This window comes from Dreissena polymorpha, chromosome 16, assembly GCF_020536995.1.
Source record: "Dreissena polymorpha isolate Duluth1 chromosome 16, UMN_Dpol_1.0, whole genome shotgun sequence".
Classification (NCBI taxonomy): Eukaryota; Metazoa; Mollusca; class Bivalvia; order Myida; family Dreissenidae; genus Dreissena; species Dreissena polymorpha.
Genome location: NC_068370.1, coordinates 39,060,665 through 39,085,065, shown reverse-complemented (window position 1 = coordinate 39,085,065; position 24,401 = coordinate 39,060,665). Strand labels below are relative to the sequence as shown.

Genomic DNA, 24,401 nt, shown 5'->3' with positions numbered 1-24,401 from the left:
TTGGTGTCTTCACAGTATTGGAATAACCAATTTACACTTAAGGCTAAAACAGGGCTGATCCATTATATCCACCAACCAGGTTCATTCAAATGCTTACTGATGTTTTTAATATGTCATTTTTGTAAGCACATATAAGTTGGTTTTACAAATTTATTGAGTGTAAACTTTGGGCACTTATATAGCTCAAAGTGACCGGGAAAAAAAGTTCTTATGTCCTGATTTACATAATTGTATTAACACTTTCAAAATTCTAAGTTTAGAATGGTAATTATTAGAACTTATTGCCAACAACTGCATAGATCTTAACATTGTAAACCGGTTGTTTTGTCTTTATTACTACTTTAGTATATACTTTTGTACTGCCCTCTTTACTTTATTTTAACTTGTAACATATGTATCCAGTAATTGTAGATCTCAGATGTTCTGTGATGTAAATGTGTATGGTTCTTGTTACTTGTCACACCCATATCCATTTCATAATGCCTTAACACTGATATAGAACATAAGTGTTTTTTTATTATTTTTCTTTAGAACAGTGTGTTGCCAGACATATTACAGTTACAAAAATACTGGTTTGAATAATGGTATTGTTTTCACTTCAAAAAGCAACTAATTGGCTTTCTAAACATTTAATTAACATTTGAATATGTTGTATGTAATGACAACTAATGTTTAACAATAACAGAAACAAATATTCTGTTATATTACTCCTCAGAGACATTGGTCCTTCCATATCTATATTATCGGTTAATTTAGTGCACATTTAATGGCGTGTAACCCGAACTATATTTTCGGTGTAATATCTTCCGCCTAGAGGCGTTAGACATATCATTCCACTAAATACAACCGAGAGACGATCGCCGTTATGGCGAAATTGTCCGAGGATTCCCGATTGATAATGAATTTCAAATAAACAACAATGTTTACCCTGCCACATGCACAGGAAATAACCTAATATTAAGTCACGACAAATGCCCCTACAGCTAAGTATGTCGTCAAATAAATGATGTTGATGTTGACTATCGCGAAATATATGGTTGTATGTTATTGAATATCAGAAGACAATGCAGTTTGTTTAAAGCGAGATTATACGATTTTTTATATGTTTTAAATTGTAATATATTGATAAAATATGCTACAATAACACAAAATAAGCAAGAAATAATATACATTGAAGACGAATTTCATAAAATGCAGCAAAGACAAATTTGCGCCCCGAGCCGATTGTGACGAAGATATTTCTTACATGTTTTCCTACAATAACGAAAGCATTCGTCTTTTTATTTGGTGTTCATATGTCGTATGAATAGATATCATTGCAGGAATTTAGAATGAGCCTTTAAACTAAATTTAGATTCACATCGTACATGCATGATCTACATGCTGGCGAATTCGCCTGTACAGCCTTTTTCGATTTCAGAATTAAATATCTGGCTTATTTCGCATTTTTCGACACATGATCTTCTTAAGTTTTCTTTTAATTTATATTGAAAAATATGTTTCATAAGTTTTTACACATTTTATATAAATTAATAAATATTTGACAAAATCGTATAATCTCGCTTTAAGTGTAACAGGATGAATGGTAGTAGGTTGCAATGTAGTTAAAGACGAGGAAGTAGATAAGAGTAAAGCAGAAGAAAATGTAGTAGGTAAAATTATAGCAAAAGACAAGGTAGTAGGTTATGGTAAATCGAGACTTTGTTGAATGTTACAGTATTGCAAAAGATATGGTTCTAGGTTACAGTACAGGGAAGAAGACGATAGTAGGTACAATTTGACGAATTATAAGGTCGTAGATTAAAGTATAGAGAAACACCCGGCAGTAGGTTAATAAAAATGTGGTGTTTACACTTACTTATTAATCCAGTTTAAAAGGGCGTATCATATAAAATACTAGTAATGACATGCTATGTAGTGAATATCTGAATAAATAAAAACGATGATGCATATCATAATGGATTATGTCACACTTCCCATGAAACACTAATGTCAGTTCTTACTCCTATATAAGTGCTTGTGTATTTGACATCTGTATATTATTGTTTTGTTAAATAACTTAAAGAAAATAGTGTCAATTTATATAAACAACTTTGAGAACGCTTATTGAAGTCAAATAAATACGAAAAGACCAAATATTTTTTTTTAATAAATAAAAATGGTTGAAATTATTCATACACAATTTGCAATTATGCATAATTTTCTTCGACTGAAACGTTCTTATGAACCTGCCTGAATAAAACTACTAGGCAAATATCAACTTCAAAGGAAAAATGGTGTTATCTTTTCGGTGATATGCTGATTACCTGTGCAAGAGGAAAATGAAACCAGACAGATTATGGACTCAAATTTAACCCAGAAACAAGCTAGGAACTTGCAGTCACTGAGTGTTCTTGTTAACAGTCATGTGTTCGATGCTGCAACAATATAAATATTATAGCTGGCTCTGGACTCAAACTTATGCATCTTAGAATGATCATTGAACGTGATGGTCTCAAGAACATTTTTATAATGAATAACTCTGACAGTCAGCCCAGGGTCACCAATGCCAAGCGTCTTTTGGAGACACTTATTCCAACCTGTCGAAGTTCTTAAAAAAAACATGACAATCATGTATTTGTTTTGTTTGTCATAATAAGTTTAATGTTATTACTAGTATCACTACTCATTGATAAATTGATAAATCTATTTTTCTTTAAACGTGTATGATTGAATGATTAAATATTCCTTGTTACTTAATTAGTAATGTTTTTATTTCTCTGTAACATTTTTTGAGTCTTATTCATATCTAGGAACGCATTTCACGTGCAATTTCAAACTAGGTTAGCAAATCTTACTGCACTGAGTAGGTTCCATGTCACAAATGATATATGAGATGTATGCATGTTAATATGTTTAGGCGTTTATTATAGGCCTTTACTTTTTTTATCTATTTATAATAATTTTTGAACATTTAGCTCATCTTTATGCTCACATATAAAAATCTCAAATGGCGTTTCTGGAAAAGGGGGGTACCCTTGATTGTAAAGCAGGAACTTTTCGTTTTCACTGGTGACCCCCATTTGTTTCTTTATTTTTCATTCAAGCATACATTGAAGAAGATTTCTATGTTGGAATATTGTAATTTCCTTTTGCCATTTTTTGACAATTTATTTAAAAAAGACTCGTGACTAGAGATTGCAATTTTTCTCGTTTTCCGAAGGATGATGACATCACTTGTTTGTTTATATTTTCTTTATTCCTTTTTTTACATGTTATAAACTATCATATTTGTATATATTATGCATTTATCTATTAATACATACTAAAAAAGTGTTGTTTGTTCAATATTTGGATTAATGAGAGTGACTTTTGTAAATACATGGTTCAGAAAAAATGGAGATAAAAAATTTGGGGGTTCAAAACTGAAAACGTCCACCAAAAATTAGTGTACGGTGAATTGTATTTAAACTTAACTGGTCAATGCGGAATACCTCAACACTAAGAAATATGCGAAGAAAAAAAGGAGAAAATCAACATTTTCCATTAGAGTGCTAATACCTTAAAGTATAGCAAAAGACAATGTAGTTGGATTACGGTATAACGAAAGACAATTTAGTAGGTTGAATTATAGCAAAAACATGGTTGTAGGTTAAAGTAAAGCGGAAAACGAAATAGTAGATTACAGTATAGCAAGACACGAGTTACCTGGGTTTTCGATGGTAGCATAGACGATACGAAACAGTTTAGTAAAGTGCAGAGTGAAATTAGTAAGTTATAGTCTAGCGAGAAACAAGTAAGCAGAATCAAAACGTAGTGGAAGACGAGATATTAGATTATACTGCACCGGGAGACGAGTACATGTAAGTAGGCTACAATGAATTTGGAGACAAGTTAGCAACTTATAGGGTAGCGGAATACGACATCCGATTTAGTAGTTTATGGTTTACGGGGTACGGGGTACCAGTTAGAAGGTTATAGTTAAGCGTGCATTAAAACGTAAAACTCTTTAATTGGAAAGCAATCGTATCAACAACAGAACCATTTATCATCTCGTAAAAGCAAAAGTGTTGGACGGTAGTCAAATATAGTCCGGATCCGGATTAACGTAATTACTTTCAACGTATTAACTATGGCTTGATTGGTCATTGTCGGCTCGGGTACTACTTACATCTATCTCGGTTACTCTTAAGTATACTTACATGTACCCCGGGTACGGTATATATACTTAAACGTACCCGGTCGATATTAGACTGTTCCCGAGTTGTAATCCCGCCCCAAATCCGATGTCGTAAAACGCGCTACCGATTACTGTTATCTTATCTTACCGTTTGTTATCTTAAAAAAATTCTCTTTAAAAACTGCATCAAGGTGCTTTTGAGTATGATTTTCGATAATATAGAGGCCATTTACCAAATCTAAATAGCCGACAACGACCGAGTAAGCGTTAAAATTCCCGGGTACGTTTTAGTATATTTACCGTACCCAGGGTACATGTAAGTATACTTAAGAGTACCCGGGTACATGTAAGTAGTACCCGAGTCGACTCTGACCAATCGAGCTTAACTAAGCCAGTTACGGAAGCTACGTTAGCGACACAAACTTGCTTTTAAAATTATGTCCAAAAATTGATTAAAGGATCGTAATCGGAAACATGCGTGCCGATGTTAGAACAATGCAGATAATATGTACTGTTTAACCCATTTATGCCTAGTGGACTCTCCCATCCTTCTAAATTGGATCAATTTATTTCCAAAATTAGGAATGTCTAGTATATTTATTTCTATATTTAGAATTTTTCATACAGAAATTCCTTTGAGCAAACAGCGCAGACCCTGATGAGACGCCGCATGATGCGGCGTCTCATCTGTGTCTACGCTGTTTGCCAAGCCTTATTTCTAGACGCTAGGCATAAATGGGTTAATACGTAGCAGTGAATGAATATTATACTGCCGCTTACTAAAATAGCAAAGCAGCACTTACATTGCTGACATTGTGTGGAAAAAAAAGTTATGTACTGAAGAACAGGGAAACGAATACATGGTAACATGATTATGTGTGATCGAAGTACTAAGTGTTCATGTCCGAAAATGTAGATGCTTAAAATATTTCCCAAAATCAGCGTCCGAAAGTTTAGAGACACACTAAAAATACATTATGATTTCGATGTTCCTATTCCTGTGCTTTACATCAAATCTGAATAATAGCGCGTGCTTGTATGTACCACATTGTTTGGTATTGATAACAAAATTATATGTTTGAAACGAATTTACAATAATTTCGTAGTGTTTTACTTTGTTTTACAGAAATATATGCTAATGTGGTATGAAACTGTAGTATGAATTTTTAATTTCCATGTAAACAAACTGTTTTTTTTTTTATTCGTTGTCTATTAGACTTAATAATTTGTAGCGGTAAACATAAACATTATCTAAATACCGGTAACGCCAATGTTACGGTCTAGTGATTTCTCGCATACATCTCGTAGGTTTTATGACCGTTATCAGGCTGTAAAACACATAATTGGTTGTGTCACCGGGAGAACGCAAAAATAGGTTGATTTCTGATTAAAATGAAAGTGAGAGGCGCTAATTATAGGGGCATATCTGGGTTTACGTCCGAAAAATCACAAAATAATTCGTTGCTTAAAAGAGGATGTCCGAAAGTGAGATTTGGTGTAAATGCTACATGTTATTAAATAATACTGTTGTAAAAAACATCCTGGATAATACATCAAATATTATTTCATGCAATATTCAATAACTTAACACTGTTTTAGAAAACAGACTCAAGGACTGGTTATTATCTCGAACCTATAATTTTTTGCATGTAAAAATGCATAGACTTTAATTGTTCGCCTCCTAGTTAAAGTTCAACACTTTATGTTGGCAAAGTCAGAAAAAATACAAATAAGAAAAAACTTCGGCAATTCTTATGAAAAAATATTTTACATAAATTTAAATGTTTTATGCAATACATGATTTAGAAATAACAAAGTGATGTCAACTTAAAATTATTTGCTATGAGTGGATATATATCTAAAATATTATTTTTACTCATCTTCAGCGGGGAAATAACAGCTTCGAAGAGTGGCGCTGCCAGCATCATCTGGGCCAATATGTACCTCTTCCTGGATTCATCACGTCTACAGGTAAACTGAACGGTCTGGTAAATTGAGCGTGACGTGTCAAAAATAGACAAGAGCATCAACCAATCGCACTCGAGAAAAGAGATCTCAAGCGGTGTTTATCACACGATGTTCTCTGGAATCTCGAGATAACACTACGCCAGGATAAGAACTTCATGGCGGATTAAGTTAAATACCTACACTACACACTTCTACCCCTTTGTGTTGGGATTTAGGTGTACGCATTAGGCCGTTCCAGTCCTGGTTGTTTTGTTTTACGTAACTGCTGTTCATTTGGATTTAAACTTGAATGGAAAGAACGGCTGCTTCACAAAGATATTAATTTCTGATTACCTAGCAAGAATTGGTGGTTGTAGAACCTGGGAACATCTGTTTGGTGGAATATAATCAGTAGCGCGCTGGCATAGGATTTGGAAAATGCGGTGGTGTGTGTATGTGCGGTGTGTTCTATGTGTGTGCCTGGTGGTGCGGGTAGACGCTGTTCCGCTGCGTCTGTTCTACCCCTACGGAGAGTCGCGTGGGGACGAAACCCTTGACAGGGGCGATGACGTCAGCTCACAGGAAATTCAGCTTACGACCCCTATGTTCTTTTACGACGGGTTTTACCCAAGTGTATTTGTAAGTATATCGTCAACAACTGCTAAAGAGTTGATTTTAGACAAAGATCAAATCCAATAAACAGCAGTTATTGCTCCGTTTCGGTCCTATACCCTGTTGGGTCAAAATAAAAAAATGCTCGAGATTAAACAAATACGAAATAACCCCGAATTTAACAAATGTGCTCAATAATGGTTAGAAACAAATGGGTACATTTCAAAGATACTTATTGTAATATATATGTCATAATTGCTGGCGCATTTGGCTGTATATAAAATGGTTCACAAAACGTCTCATTCATTATACTGAAGATCATATACTTCGCTATGGTTCGTTTTAATTGAATAAGTAGTAAAGGAAATAATAAAGAAGGCTACAAACTAATTGCTATTAACAATTCGTCACTACTGGTATATTTTACCGCATACGAATGCTTTTTAAGGAAGTTGAAAACTTCGAAGGGATTTTATACGTTTTTGGCGTTTAATATGTTAAGTTTATTGTTTACGTTAATATGCAAGATTAACATTTCTTAACTGTTGTCATTGTGAATCGCCCTATTGTGACTGACATGTATACCAAAGAGGTGTGTTATTGAAGTGCGTGTTCTTGTCATATTATGTCAGTTACCTGCCGGGATGTACAAACACTTATCCTGTATAACACAAAGGCGACTTGATAATCTAAGCTTATAGTCTCGATAATTCCTTTATCGGATAGATTGGAGAAGACAAATCTTGTATTTACAAGTTAACAAAGAAAAAGAAAACGCTTGCGCATCGAATATGGGTCTAAATAGACCTAAAACCATGAAGGGATTGTACCTAAACGTCCCAGGTCTTTAACGATTTTAATTTGCATGATTTTACGTATTGATCACATGCCATACACTGTTTCCCATGTAATATAACCAGTACATATATTTTTTATCTTACACATGTAATAGACTTTCTAAGCGTTTTCATTGACTTAGTTTTCATTTATTGACCAATCGCATTTTGTTATTTTGCTGAAATGACGTTGCAACGTCAAATGACGTCGCGAAATTCTGGATTTATCATTATGTTTGCGTAAATATTTATTTTATTTGCTCATTTAAAAGCATGTGATAAAAAAGATCTGACACTCGTTGTCATATCATACCATATTTCATCAAACTCGTCCAGGAATTTCGTTAGAAAGCTCGCCAAAGGCCTGCTTCCTAACAACATTTCTGAACTTGTTTTTATAAAATATGATATGATATGACAGCTTGTGCCAGATCCTATATTTATTTGATTTAAACTTGTTATACCGCACATCGATGTTTGCTTAAATCTCAATGTCTGCCCATGCTCATTTTAAGCTCGGCTGTTTTCAGAAAAAACCCGAGGTATTGTCATAGCCAGCTCGTCGTCCGCCGTCAGCCGTCCGCCGTAGGCGTGGTGCTAAAACCTTAACATTGGCCCTAAAATCAAAGTGCTTCCACCTACAACTTTGAAACTTCATATGTAGATGCACCTTGATGAGTTCTACACGCCACACCCAATTGTGGGTCACTAGGTCAAAGGTCAAGGTCACTGTGACCTCTAAAAAAAATCTGACAAGCTTTCGCAGCCGAGCGTTGGCAGTCGTTATGCGGTGCTTTTGTTATATTTCCATCGGAAAATAATATTGCTGTTTTTCAACACATTAAATTCATTTTAATACAATAGTGTTTCACTAAAGACTGGGGCAAATATGAAATGGGCCGTTTTGATCCGACACAGGTAGAGTATCTACTCAGTATAATTACATATCCGTCATCATCGCCATAATTAGTATTTATTATATTGGCATTTGTCTCATCATGACAAAAATGCGAAAATGTCAATGTTCATTAGTATCATCAGTTCAAATCATCTGAACAATCAGCCGCATAAAATACTTAATCTTCATCATAAGCACCATTATTATCGTCAGTCAGAAACATAATGATAATAACAACCATCAGCGCGATCATCATCATGATCATCATCACCACCACCATCATCATCATCATGACATTATCATCATCAATATCATCATCATCTGCATCATGATCATAATCGTCAACAAACCTAAGCAGCAGCAGCAGCGTCCAAAAGGCAAACAATTATGTATTTCAAATATCTCCGCATTAAGTAGGACAAAGCATTCGTATTAGAACGAAATACAACGTGTACATTACCATTGTAAGCGCTTCTGTCTGGAATTATCGGAAATAGTACAATTAATGATAACATAATTTTACAACGGGACCGTGCTCTGTGAAAAAGGGTTTTAATGCATGTGCGTAAAGTTTCGTCCCAGATCAGCATTTGCATTCCGCACAGGCTTATCAGGGACGACACTTTCCGCTCTTATAAAAAATGTTTAAAAAATGTATCTTCTTAGCAAATATCAAGTTAAGGCGGAAAGTGTCGTCCCTGATTAGCCTTTGCGGACTGCACAGGCTAACCTACGACGACACTAACCTTTATGCAGATGCATTAAACCACTTTTTCACAGAGCACGGCCCTGAATATGTATCAAGATTCAGATAGCTGAAAGGATCATAAAATGCTTAAACTAGTTAAAATGGAACAATATTTGTAATAACTTTTGTATTTTTTTCAAATAGATGCTCAAATGAATGAACGTATTGAACAAATAAAATATTGCAACCTTTGGCGAATATACATTTGCGATTGGGAAAAACTCCTCTACGTACCGATTGGGAAAAAAAGCGCGGAAAAAACACCAGAAATTCGGAAAATTCGCGTCGTGAAATCTTCAGACTGTGAAATATGGGTCTTTTAAATTGCTTGGTATAAACAGGGCAAATCAATTAAAATATTCGTTTATATGCGTTTTAGCTCGAATTGTTAAGTTTCATTGCTCATTTTATTTGTTAACTTGCTGATAATGGCGCGCTTTTGAACCACAATTGTCATAATTTTCCTTCCTTTTGGAAATTTTTCAGACGGCGATTGGGACTTATGTAGTTTTTCCTCAAATGGGAAATTGCCTTATACGGATTCCTTATAAAGGAGGAAACACATCGCTGTACAAATAAGACTATTTTGAGAATGCACTAGTCTATATATTGTTAGTTTTTCGGTAATCTAGGCGAGGAAAACATGCATTGAGAAATGTGTAATACTTTTTATCATGCACATAAACCTTGCGAATATTAACGATACAATAAAAAATTAAACCACCAAAAGTACGATCTCCGCAGTTCATAAATACACATCTTAGTATATAGCCTATAATATACCCATAATATTTTTATACGTCGGAAAAGCTGAGTTTCAGCATAATTATAACCAAGTACCAGCAGCTATTGATAAAACTTGAATAACGTCCAGACGGTATGCTGTAGACGAGAATAAGTACTTTTGTCATAAAGCACCACAACCCGTGTAGCCCCGCGGTCTACAACACCAGCAGATCCTTCTTACAATTAATTGACGGCCTGCTGTTATTAATTAATTATTTTGGGGCGCGTGTGGAAGGGGTTTGTAGGTGTTTAATAGAAGATCTGTTATGAAATATTATAGGTCAAATTTCGTCTGGTAAGCCACTTCGGCTTTGTGGTTCACTGGCTATGAAACAGCTCACATAGTGTTCGTTTGTTCGTTAAAATCAAATAACGAATATTACAATTATTCATAAAAGCTGGAAACAAGTCACCACATCGAATTATAGCAAATGTTTACATCAACAGGTATGTCTATCTCCGTGGTTTATTCATTTGTTTTACAAATAAAATAATCAAAATGTCTAATGGATGAGAAATAAGCGCTGGCGCATTCTATAGAAAAATAAGATACACAGGAAGGCTGGCACTCGGCTGTCTGGTGAACCACCTGTCGGCCGGGAACGCTACGTGAATTATTTAATCTGTGGAGTGCATTGGGTTATCGGAGTATTCCTGCTGCTGTGCCAGACGCGCGCGTGTGTATAATTTATGTACATTTTGTATATCAAGTTCTTGAGCAACATTCATGAGTGTCTATTTCTGTGACTAAGTTGAATACATGTGGTTGCAAATAATGGCAGCTGTATTATAGGGCTTAGACAAACTGAAATATGATATGGTTTAGGGAGCGGGTGGGGGCTGAATAGGGGCAGGTTGATTGTTATCGTTAACAATTGGGGGCTGAATAGGGGCAGGTTGATTGTTATGGTTAACAATCGCCGAATGGTATTCTGTAAACATTGTACATTAATACCTTGTGCTGTTTCCACTAATACACTTATATTCAATAATTTGTTCAGTTTATTCCGCTCTATCAGAGAAGTAGATAACTGTTATCTACTTCTCTGGCTCTATTTCTTTTGTACGAATGTTAAAGAATCTATGATTCGGACAAGATGCAAACGTTTTGTTAAAGGGGCCTTTTCACGTTTTCGTTAATTGACAAAATAAGATAAAATTGTTTCAGATTCGCAAATTTTCGTTGTAAATATAATATTTGTGAGAAAACAGTAAAATTGAACATTTACCATGCTCTGTCTGACATATGCATTATATGCATCTTTTGACGATTTAACAACCTGAAAACTATAAAGCGTTGTAACGCAAAACGATTGAATAATTTGGAGAGTTCTGTTGTTGTAATATTTTGTGATACTACGAGGATTGCTTATATAAAGTATAAAATACATCAATAGTGTGTGAGCACCGATGGCCTAGTGGTCTCAGAGATAGGCTTCCGCCTTTACTCCAAGGGCCAGTGGTTCGAGCCCAGTTGTGGGTTACTTTTTTCTTTCTTTAATTGTATTCTTGTTTTTTACTAGAGCTTTTTAGATCCAATGTTTACATTTATCAATATAAAGCATTTAACGACATACTTCAATACATGCCAAAATCTGTGAAAATGTCCCTTTAATGCAGCGACTTGTATATGTTGAAAGCAGTCGTTTGATGTCGTTGGCGATTTAAACAGTACGAAATTTGCAGATCACACAGGCAAAACGTCGATTTTTTTTAATTCATTACATCACTCCTTACAAAGGTCCACACGTTTTAAATGTGTTGTGAATGTATGTCTCTGAACATTTGTGGATGAAAAACTATTCTCTGAAACGCACAACACTGCCCGAATTTTTAAAGCAATTCGAAATACTTTATGTGGAAACAAAATTGGCTAATAATATCCACGTCCGTTGTTACACCGGGCAGCGTTAATCTTGTTTAAGCTTGGACATGTTCTTGAAGATATCATAAAATGTAAAATCCGTTTTTTTTTCTGAGGATTAAATCTATATGATGGTTTAGTAAAAAAAAAACGTAAAGACATTATAGTCAAATTTGAAAGCAATACATGGATTTTGACAGATCAAACCTTAATCAAAGTTTACATCGTTCAAGTGCCAGTCGAACTTAACCCATTTATTCCTAGTAGACTCCCCCATCCTTCTAAATTAGATCAATTCATTTCCAAAATAATGGATGTCTGGTAAATTTAATTCTATTTTTAGAATATTTCTAACAATTCATTTAAGCAAACAGCGCAGACCCTAATGAGACGCCGCATCATGAGGCGCCTCATCTGGGTCTGCGCTGTTTGTCAAGGCCTTTTTTCTAGACGCTAGGCATACATGAGTTAATGCTCGTGCAGGACATTTTCACCTCCTACACATAATTGGTCATGCTGAAAACTAGCAGTATTGTATACAACAAATAATATACCCTGTACGAGCATTGTTTCAAAAGTCACGCACCTTGTAAAATGACCCCAGCATATGGGAACAGCATCAACAGACATCCACAGAACTACCAAGCATGGTGTTAATATTAATAGTTTGCACATGTTATCAATTAAGCGTCCGTTTTCAACTAGTTTCTCATCATAAATCAATTCGATATCTTTTATTCGTTAATAGGCTTCATAACATAGAATAAGAATGGGTGGTCAAAATGGATTTTACATTCAAAATGCATTGTTTTCTGTCATAACTGTGCAAGATGTTGAAGCAGTGGATATACGGGCATGCTGTTCCCGTTGCATTTGTCTAGGGATTTCAGTGAAAAGACAAACGCTCAGTTATGATCAATGTAAGCTATGTCGCGTGTGAAACAATTTAATCTATGTCGCATGTCACACGTTACTATGCAAACATCAATTGTTGCAAAACTGTACGTCCATGTTGGTTTAGTGAATAACACATTTCTGCTCACCATATTTACATTTTATGCGTACATCCACGCTTTTTTATGTCTCAAGGTTAACTCAAATGGGCACCTGTCGTTCGAGAGCGAGTTGCCTGGGTACCAGCCCACCATGGTGATGCCCCTGGGTCGGGAGATCAAACTTATAGCCGCCTACATGGCCGACATCGACCTCAGCGACGCCGGGCAGGTCTTCTACAGGTGACCATTAGTTTATTATAACTTGGACTGTACTGCGTAGATAGGGGCAGTCTATGTAGAAAGTTAAGCTCGAACTTATTTATTGTAGTTGTTATGCATCGAAAACTTTACTTATGCGTATACGGACACTTTCTCGTCCGTTTCTGGAGAGAACCTGTGATTCTTTTTTTAAAGTAACATTACTATTCAAAATCAACGAAAATTTCGTTCAATTGTTCGTACAATAAACTTACACCAATTAGAAATCAGTGTTCCTTCTGGCAATAGCCAAAATTTCAACGCTAGATGTGGTATGATTACAAAGATTTGTGTAGATACAAAATGCTCGTTTATTGTTTTGCATATCTATTCATACGACACATAAACACTAAAATGGTGTTTGTGTGTCGTATGAATAGATATATTCGCGGGAATTTATTGTGGCCATAAATTATTGGCTATTGCTATAAGAAACACTGATTGTTAAGGTGTTAACTTTATTTTACGAAATACTTAACGAAATTTTCGTTGATTTTAGCGTTATAGAGACTTTAATAGCCGTAATAATGCTCTTTGATTTGGAAACGAATCCAGAGCCTCTCAGTTGCACATCGGACCGTTATTAAAGTGTTATTATGAGCATTTTACACTGTTGAATTGAGCTGAAAAGAATAATCTGGTCAAATGAGTTAGTTAAAAAATGGTTACTGACCAATATCTGCAACTCATCTTGCTTCCTTTTGTTTATAAAATATATATATTATATTCGATATTTTACATGACTGATGAGTCCTCTAAGCAGAAATGATCCGTAAAACAAAATAGTGTCTTTGTGTCGTATGAACGAATCTGAACTAAACCGTAATTTAGATTCACATCGTCAGTTGTCAAAACGAAAGTACGGTTGAAATTCAAATGTATTATTTTTCTCTTTCCGGGATATTAATTTAGTAAGTTGATGCTGCATAAACAAATATAAGTGTATACAATGTATGCAGTCAAAAAACGCCAAAAATAAACAACGGGCCTTTTCACGTTTTGATAAATTGACAAAATAAAAAGAAAGATGTTTCAGAATCGAAATTTTTTGTTTTATTTATGATTTTTGTGAGTAAACAGTAATACTGAACATTTACCATGTTCTAAATATTCTTGATATGCATCTTTTGACGATTTAAAAACCTGAAAATTATAAAGAAACGATTGATAATTTGAAGAGTTCTTTTGGTGTCGTTATATTTTGTGATACTACGAGGATTGCTTATATAAGTATAAGTATAAAACATCTTCCAAATGTGTGTTAGAATAATGGTGTAATTAAATATACTATATATTGAAGTTCAAAATATTACTTTTTTTCAACTGAATTGTCCGTTTTAAAAAAGAATGACTCATAAAATACATCTCTCATTGTATGAGCACGGATGGCCGAGTGGTCTAAGCGTTGGACTTTTACTCCAGGATTACAGTTTCTAGCCCAGTTAGGGATTACTTTTTATCTTCCTTTATCATCATTTATTCTTTTTTTTACTGGAGCTTTTTAGATCCGATGTTTACACGTATCAATATAAAGTATTTAATGACAAACTTCAATACATGTCAAAATCTGTGAAAAGGTCCCTTGAATAAGGCCCGTACGGTTTTAAAAATATCTATGTCCAGACCATAATCATTAGTCTATCTATGTCCAGACCATAATCATTAGTCTATGGTAACAAGGCTTTTTCTGTTATCTTAATCGTCGTGTGGCATTAATTACACAACTTAACATAACTGTAAGCTTCGCTCAATATTTACGTTCAAACATTGTGTTTACCCAGTACCATCTGCATACTATTCTCTATCAGTATTAGCTCAATTTACCACATTGACAGGGCGATTGTGCTCGCTTGCAGTTGCCAATTATGTGTTAAGAACAATAGAGACTCTGAAAACGGCACTTATGTGGTCAACATGGGCATCTTTTGTCCGTCACAACTAAACTCTCAGATCTTATTGTTTGTTACGTATAAATGTGAATTTTCTTTATAAATGCATTACCCTCATCGGCAGAGTTAGGAAACGGTTGGGACTTTGGTTTGGGCATGCCTCGCTCACCTTGCTCATGGTGCGAGTGAATGTAATGTGTGCGATATTGATACTTTTAAATATCGAACCAATAGTCACAAGATACCAACCACTGACTCTGGGCGAACACATCACACTAAGTCTTTTTAATTTAACATTCTGTTGAAATCACATACGAACTTATCTATATTAATTTAAAAGGACTAACCTTTATATAGAAATGAGGTCGGCATTTATTGATTATTACAGTACCTAAGAATTAAATGTTTATTTTTAGAAAATTTGGAGATTTGAATTTGATTGCAGCGATTTTGACATGCCAGGGTTGGCACCAATCGACCGCCCCCGGTTTTAACCGGCGGTTTTACCGGTTTAAACCGCCCGGTTAATACTCCCAAAGTGGTCATTACTGGTCAATACTGGTCGATTGAACTTTACCCCTAATTTTGATTAATATTCCATGCTTAATTAACAATATTGATGATATAATTTAAACAGACATGTTGGCATTAATGTCTTAAGCTATTAATACCCACTATTGTATACCTGTTCATGCAATTTGAAGGCCAATCTCTTAAAATTTTGCAAATAAGTCAAAGTTGGTCAACTGGATTTTTCTGGTTGATTGACAAAAAAATCAATTCTAATAAATTAAGAATGATCAGAAAATTATGTGCTTGATTCAACACGAACCTGTCAATTACTGTGTATTACTTGTTCTTCATGCCCCGCTGTCCCCAGTCTTCTCACAGTCTTCTCACCTATACAGGTTAGGGCACCCAAAACGGATAATAGGGCCTTAAATGGCACCTTTTTGACACAACCCTTACTTGTCATGTATTCTTGCCTGGATTTCTTTAAGTACTTTTTAAACAAAATAGTGAAACCATATTTTATTTTCCATTGATAAAAAAAAAATAAAAATAAAACATAATTTGAAAAAATTATTAAAAGAAAGAAATAATTGACAAGAAGAGTCTAGAGTAGACCCACAATTGGTAAACATTATTTGTTAGCAAAATCAAGAACTTTGATTGCTTATTCATTTGAAGACCAATTGAACTTTAAAATATGAAAACCCTCTTAATACAGAAAGGAGACAAGTTAGAAGTAACTATTAAATTAATAGCAAGTTATCTCCTTTTGTGTGAGTGAAATGAAATAGCCTAAGGGCAGATTTGCTTCATTGTCACTTTCAGAGACATAACACTGCATGCATATTATGACCAATTAAGGCTTAGGGGCCAGATTTATGACCCTAGAAACCACACGAGTTCTGTTTGTCATTCTGCCTATCAAATAGATATATCAATAGATCAGTGAAATACTATGGTAACTACAATTGTAATAATACTTTAGTAACAGATGTGATACACTGAGATAAAATTATTGCCTTAGTTCTTTTGTAATTGAGGCCGTTTCCATAAATAATAAAGAAGTAATTTGTTACAGCTTTAAAGATTTTTTTTACAATAAATAACTCAAAAAAAGTTTATCAATTACAGAATAATGATTGATTTAATATAGAATATCTTAAATTCTTCCTTTGTCATGTTTAAATGCTTTAATTTTCAATCGACCAGTATTGACCAGTATTGACCGGTTTTCACCGGGTATTGACCGCCGGCCCGGTCAATACTCAATTGACCGGTCAATATGCCAACCCTGTTACATGCTTATGACAATCAGTGCTTACCAAATCGTGTATAAATATGTTGATTTGTGTTGTATTTTCGTACTTTATGTTAGTGTTATTTTTTCATTTCCACAGAGAAACCAACGACGAGGCCCTTCTACAGAGGGCGGGCATGGACGTGCAGGCACACTTCTCACAGTTTCCATCTTTTGAGCCCCTTGGTCTGTTTATAGCAACATGGGAAGGCGTAGTACCGTACGGTAGCCAGAACACCAGCCAAGTGAGTATAAACACGTCCCAAGTGGTATTGGTTTACTTGAGCTAAGAATTGTTAAGCCTCGCTCTGGAAAAATCGTGCTTTAGGCAGGTCCGTATAGTGTCGTCCCATATTTACATGTGCAGTCTGCACAGGCTAATCAGGCACAGGTTTTTAAATCGTCAAAAGATACATATAATGGATATTTTAGAGCATGGTTAATGTTCAGTATTACTGTTTCCTCTCAAATATCATAACTACAACGAAAATATCCGAATTTGAAACTTTTTTTTTATTTGTGTCAATTTACTTTTACTTGAAAAGGCCGCTTTAAATACATGACGCATACATGTATCTAAAACCGTCTCTATAACGCTCAAAATCAACGAAAACTTCGTAAAGTAGTTCATAAAATAATGTTAACGCCTAAACAATCAGTGTTCCTTATAGCAATAGCCACAATTTTAACGCTAGATGTGGTATGATTGCATAGATTTTTGTAGATACAAAATGCTCGTTTGTATTTATTTGTGACCACAATAAATTCCATGCTAATTTCCTGCGAATATATCTATTCATACGACACACGAACACTAAAATGGCACCATGTTAAAACCATAATGAAAACGAGCTTTTGTATCCACAAACATCTATTTTACCAGACCACATCTGGTGTTGAAATTTCGGCAATTGCCATAAGGAACAATGATTTTTGATTGTTAAGCTTTATTTTACGAAATATTGTACGAAATTTTCGTTGATATTGAGTAGTAATGCTACTTTAAGAACAGCTCTAAACCTTTATTGTTTATACGAATCAATGACAACAGTTTAATGTTCATTGTCATTGCTTTTATATGGTCATAGCTAGGATTTTTAACAATAAGGCAAACCACTTCCAAAAGTTTTGTTTTCACTGATTACCAAGAAGACAAGCCTCTAAATTTAAGTAAGACGCTTTGATCATTTTGATTTTACGGTCTTGGGCTCATTTGTTGATGATTCGTAACATGTTTCCACGTGGAATGTCCCTTTAGATTATTTATATATAGCCCGTCGATGAAACAAGTTTGGCAGACACATTCCATATCGTCACGACCCCTTTTATTGGCGTCGCACTGAAGTGCGGCGACTAGTATGTTATACGTTTTTTAGCTCACCTGAGCACAACGTGCTCATGGTGAGCTTTTGTGATCGCCTTTAGCCCGTCGTGCGTTGTGCGGCGTCAACATTTGACTCGTTAACTCTCTAGAGGCCACATTTATTTCCAATCTTAATGAAGTTTGGTCAGAAGATTGGTCTCAATGATATCTTGGATGAGTTCGAAAATGGTTCCTTTTGCTTGAAAAACATGGCTGCCAAGGGGCGGGGCATTTTTCCTTATATGGCTATATATGACTATAGTAAAATATTGTTAATACTCTAGAGGCCACATTTATTGTCTGATCTTCATGAAACTTGGTCAGAAGATTTATCCCAATAATATCTTGGATGAGTTCGAAAATGATGCCGGTTGGTTGAAAAAAATAGCCGGCAGGGGGCGGGGCATTTTTCCTTATATGGCTTTAGTAAAACCTTGTTAACACGCTAGAGGCCACATTTATTTTCCGATCTTCATGAAACTTGCTCAGAAGATTTGTCTCACTGATATCTTGGATGAGTTAAAAAATGGTAACATTTGCTTGAAAAACATGGCTGCCAAAGGGCGGGGCAATTTTCCTTAAAAGGCTATATATGGCTATAGTAAAATCTTGTTAGCACTCTAGAGGCCACATTTATTGTCCAATCTTCATGAAACTTGGTCAGAAGATTCATCCCAATAATGTCTTGGACGAGTTCGAAAATGATGCCGTTTGGTTGAAAAACATGGCCGCCAGGGGGCGGGGCATTTTTCCATATATGGCTATAGTAAAACCTTGTTAACACTCTAGAGGCCACATTTATTGTCCAATCTTGATGAAATATGGTCAGAAGATTTGTCTTAATGATATCTTGGATGAGTTCGAAAATGGATTTGGTTGCTTTAAAAACATGGACACCAGACGCGGGGCATTTTTCCTAATATGGCTATATATGGCTATAGTAAAATCTTGTTAACACTCTAGAGGCCACATTTATTGTCCAATCTTCATGAAATTTGGTCAGAAGATTGGTCTCAATGATATCTTGGATGAGTTCGAAAATAATTATGTTTGCTTGGAAAAAAGGCTTCCAAGGGGCAGGGCATTTTCCTTATATGGCTAAAGTAAATTCATGTTAACACTCTAGAGGCCACATTTACTGTCCGAACTTCATGAAACTTGGTCAGAAGATTCATCCCAATAATATCTTGGACGAGTTCAAAAATGATGCCGGTTGGTTGAAAAACATGGCTGCCAGGGGGCGGGGCATTTTTCCTTATATGGCTAATGTAAAACCTTGTTAGCACTCTAGAGGCCACATTTATTTTCCGATCTTCGTGAAACTTGGTCAGAAGATTTGTCCCAATAATATCTTGTTATCTCAGGTTAGCGACTTTGGGCCTTTCTGGCCCTCTTGTTTCGCTTATGGGAGAAGTTATTTTACGGATCAATGTATATATTTTTGTTGTCATAATATCTTGCATAGTGGTGATTTTTTGTGTAAATTAGTGTAAATAAGTACTGCATTTGTGCCTATTACATTTACTACAACATTTATTGCCAATAATGCAAAGCTAATTCTTTTAATTAATAACTGATCACAAGGACTGGGCAATAATAAAAGATCACAGGGACTGGGCAAATGCGCGGACCGGTGAAACTTTCTGGTTTTGTATAAAAACAAAACTTCTTTGTTCCACTATCCTAGCAACCACCTAGTTACTAATAAAGGCGCTATAGAGCGCGACGCGCGACACGTATTACATGTATCAATTGTAATAATGAGTCTTGATAAAGGAAGCAGCCGCTTATCAATGAGGAGCACCATCACAGCACCCCAGTCTCATTACTATCAAGTCCTCTAACAGGTTTTTTTTAAGAACCATATATAGAAGGCCGCAGGGTTGACCCGTATCTTGCCAGTGATATGGACCCTTTTGTATGGACCTTTAACCCCGCTCACTATCCAGCTTTAAAACTTCCGGGTTTAAATTAAAACCGACTATTAATAGCGTATTAATATCTTAGTTAGAAGGTGATTTTTCAAGCGGTTCCGCAATGTAGTGGTTACACGCTCGCTTCACATGTGAGAGGCCTAAGGTTCGAGCCCCAGGAGAATCAAATTATTGTATTTGTGTTCTATGTTAACGTTTTGTTTTGATGTAGACATTTTAGTTTAAATAAATATGTTGTTTTATTGTAATCATTTTTTGTTTTTTTTTATGCCCATGAAATATATGTGTTAGAGGGTGGGGGGTTCGTAAACACATTAAAACTTTTACAGTGTTTTCATATCAATGAGTTACTCAACCCCTATCGTAAATAAGCAACGAAAGAATAAGTTCAGAATCATCTCCCCTTGAAGTTGAGAAAAATATGAAATTACCCTTACAAGATGAAGCAGATTTATTAAAACCTACACAGTTCTGTTCCTTTAATGAAAACTGCACACAGATGCCAACAAAAGGAAACCAATGTAAATAAAATGAACTATGAAATATTTGGGAGTTACACAACAAAATCATAGATAATGGTTATTTGGGGGTAATAACACAACATCATAGATAATGGTTATTTGGGGGTTATAACACAAAATCATAGATAATGGTTATACCAGTATCTTTTTCTATTTTGTTTAAAATAATCGGCCAATATATTAATATTTACAGTATATAAAAAATCGTTCCATGTAACTTCATTGAGTGCCTTTTACACTGAAATTCCCGACGACCTTTAATGCTTTGCATCAATACTTATCTTGTTATTTTTGCAAATCTCACAACTGTCGTATGAACACAGTACATGAAGGAATTTTTGTTTAGGTCAACACATTCCAAATCGTGGTCGCCTCGGACGCGCTCAACTCCTTCGCAATTTTCAATTATCTGGACGGAGGTCTTGTGTGGTCACAGAGCAGGGGCAAGTTCGCCGATTCCGGTCGCCGTGATCCCCCGGCGCAGGCCGGATTCGACTCCGGGGACAGCTTGCACAAGAAACTGCCTCATTCCGGAACTGACCAAGTCACGCGCCTTGCTGTGTATGCCCATCATATTTGTTACTCGCAAATGAGCCATTGTATTGGGATTTGATCGACAATTAACAACTTTGTTATATGGGCAATATTAAGAGATCGGTCACCCATTCAAAAATAGCACTAATTTATCGTCTCGAATGTTTTATTTATTCGACTTTCTGGTATATGCAATACGTTGATTTTAGACGATTTCAAATATGTATAGTTGCAAATCTTTTTGTTTATAGATAGAATCCCCCTCAAACATGGTATGCATATAACATTGAAACTTTATAATTAATTTTATTTTACCGAATGCAAGGTCAAATGTTTTCCAATAAAAATATGAATTACCCTTATATCTGTATATAACGACTTCTATGCTACGGCTCAAACTTTTTTCAGCGACTCGAACGCGAACTTGCCCGGCATGTGGATGCACCACATCGGCAACACCAAGGGCTCCAACGTGGCGGGAGCCGACCTAAACACCGGCGATGGTCAGTGGAAACAAATATAGTATAACAATACCATCGCTCAAAAACACAATCAATAAACTGCATATTTAAGATTCACATTATAATACAATGCGACGATCTCGTTCAAAGATCCTATTTATGTGGATTAAACCTATTAATTTGTTTTGATGTGTAGGATTAAACGTATAATTGTGTTGGTATTCGGTGGTATATCATCACTGAAAAGGGAGACAATATTACCACATCTATGTGCGTTTGAGCGCATAATTATTTATATAAGTGGCATTTTCCAGCATTATCACAGAAAATTAAAACAATTGTGCCCAACTTTGTCTTACTTTGTCTAACTTGTCCCGTTATTGAGCCCGGGACCTAAAGAAGAAAAAATCTTACGCGCTACCACTGCACTACTAAATATATAATATATAACAAAACAATTTGGCCATGCTCTGTGAAAAGGAGGTTTACTGTATGTTCGTAAAGTGTAGTCACAGATTAGCCTGTGCTACCCGCACTGGCTAATCTGGGACGACACTCTCCGCCTAAACTGAATTTTCGCTAAGAAGAGACTTTCTTTAAACGAAAAAAACCCATAAAAGCGGTGTCGTCCCTGATTAGCCAATGCGGACTGCACAGGCTAATTTGAGACGATACTTTACGCACATACATTAAACTCCCTTTTCATAGAGCACAGCCCATTTATATTGTACATTTTCTAAACCGGAAAAAGGTCCCTTTAAAAACTGATGCAGCTGTGCGAGCGATGTAAAGATGTATTAAATTGATATTTTTCTACAGTTTACTACTAAGTATAACATAGGCAGCTCTAAATAATGGAACGCAAAAAGCTGTCATATGCTGAGAGAATCTGATATGTTTGATAAGTTGACATTATTATGCGTAAAATTGACTAAACTTAATACAAACTTTACTCAACAGAATGTATACTGGACTCAACATAATGTCAACTTAACCCAACATCCAGTTATTTATCCCGTAACAATTGTAAGTTTAAAAAGTCCCGTTTAAGGTTACATATTTTTTATTTAAAAAAAATGCATTGTTAATCTGCTTCAAGTCTGAATGAGTTTTTTTTTTTAATAATGTGTGGGGCAAATTCAGCTTTGAAGAGATTGTGCTAACTTATTATTAGAATGTATCAGTGCAAAATATGACCGAATTAAGTCTAACTTTTGATATGTTCGTTGCGGTAATATTTTAACCGATATATCACACAATTTCGTGGATTGTGTGAATATTATGTAAATGTGATACCTTTAAATATTGACAACGAACACTTCTTTCGTCAATTCCAGACTCTTTCTTGATTTAAAGATATAATAAGCTACAAGCATTTCTACGGATTATGTTAATACAGTTTACTAGTAAACAATGTTTTCTTGCACTTTGATTATACAAAAGTATAACTAGAGCGTCATTTGCCCTTGAAATAAGTGAATTCATGTTCGTCATTGGCGTTTGGCGAATACTTATCCCTTTTATGCCTAGCGTCTAGAAAATAGGCATTGGCAAACAGCGTAGACCCAGATGAGACGCCGCATTGTGTGGCGTCTCAACTGGGTCTGCGCTGTTTGCTTAAAGGAATTTCTGTACGTAATATTGTAAATATAGAAATAAATATAGTAGACATCCCTAATTTTGCAAATAAATTGATCCAATTCAGAAGGATGGGAGAGTCCACTAGGCATATATGGGTTATTGTATGAAAACTGGAATGATTTCGTTGTGTTAAACTCTTCTCGTAGTTGTGATATTTGAACCTCAAATGGACCAGAACACATGTGACAGCGGCAGACGACAGTGCCACACTGACGCGCTCTGTACGGACTACGAGACGGGTTTCTGCTGCCACTGCGCACCGCCAGCGTACGGAAACGGCCGGCAGTGCGTTCAGCCGGGTAAGTCTTGTTAACAGGTATAGCGCGCAAATGCGTAAACAACCAACAGTGCGAATAGCTGATTAGGTCTTCTTAGCATGTAGAACGCCAACGTACGAAATCGGCCGACAGTGAGTATAGCAGGTAAGGTCTTATTTACAAGTGTATCGTAGTTTTTTCTGCTCTAAACATGTATGTGTAATTATGAACACATTTTTCTTTGTGTCGTACTTTATCTCTTCTATGTTCACATCAATATCTACAAACTGAAATACTTCGAGTAGACAGAGCAATAGTTCGAGTAATCAAGTAATACTTAAAATAGACGATTTGTACTTCGTATGGTTGAACGTACCGTTCGTTTACGGCTCTGGTTTAACACCGCAGAGGCCCCACAGCGCCTGGGTGGAAAGGTTTCCGGTACGATCAACGGCGTCGCCTTCAGCGACCTGGACATGCACTCGTTCGTGGTGACTAAGGACGGGCGCGCCTACACCGCCGTCAGCCGGATCCCGGCTGAAGTGAGCGTCGGCCTGATGACCTTGAATACCATCGGCGGCCTTATCGGCTGGATGTTCGCCCTCATCGGGGGACCGGGTGCGAAAAACGGATACATGTACACGGGTAAAGCGAGCTTTCAGAAGTAGCTAGATTTCAATGCTTAAAGGAAAGTCAATAGTTTTAGACTGTTTCAGTTACTAATTTTGTTATATATAGGACTTTTCTGTGTTCATATTTAGAAGTTTAAATAACTTTCGTAACCATTAACGTTAAATAATTATCTGTTATTATTTTGTGTGCGTTGCTACCAGTTAAACAAACCCTTTATTTCACTAAAAGAGATCTTACCAAGAATTGTAAAATACA

At 35.7% G+C, this 24,401-nt stretch overlaps 1 protein-coding gene across 1 annotated transcript in view; it reads left to right on the top strand.

The window, feature by feature from the left end:
* The first annotated feature begins 6,214 nt into the window (after positions 1-6,214).
* LOC127862616 (nidogen-1-like) overlaps positions 6,215-24,401 on the top strand; it is a 38,301-nt gene continuing 20,114 nt past the window's right edge. The window contains exons 1-7 of the mRNA XM_052401821.1: positions 6,215-6,745; positions 12,940-13,085; positions 16,903-17,047; positions 20,967-21,181; positions 21,563-21,657; positions 23,403-23,555; positions 23,922-24,158. Coding sequence (XP_052257781.1) covers positions 6,545-6,745; positions 12,940-13,085; positions 16,903-17,047; positions 20,967-21,181; positions 21,563-21,657; positions 23,403-23,555; positions 23,922-24,158 — 1,192 coding nt within the window. The 5' untranslated portion in view covers positions 6,215-6,544. The remainder of the gene's footprint in view (positions 6,746-12,939; positions 13,086-16,902; positions 17,048-20,966; positions 21,182-21,562; positions 21,658-23,402; positions 23,556-23,921; positions 24,159-24,401) is intronic.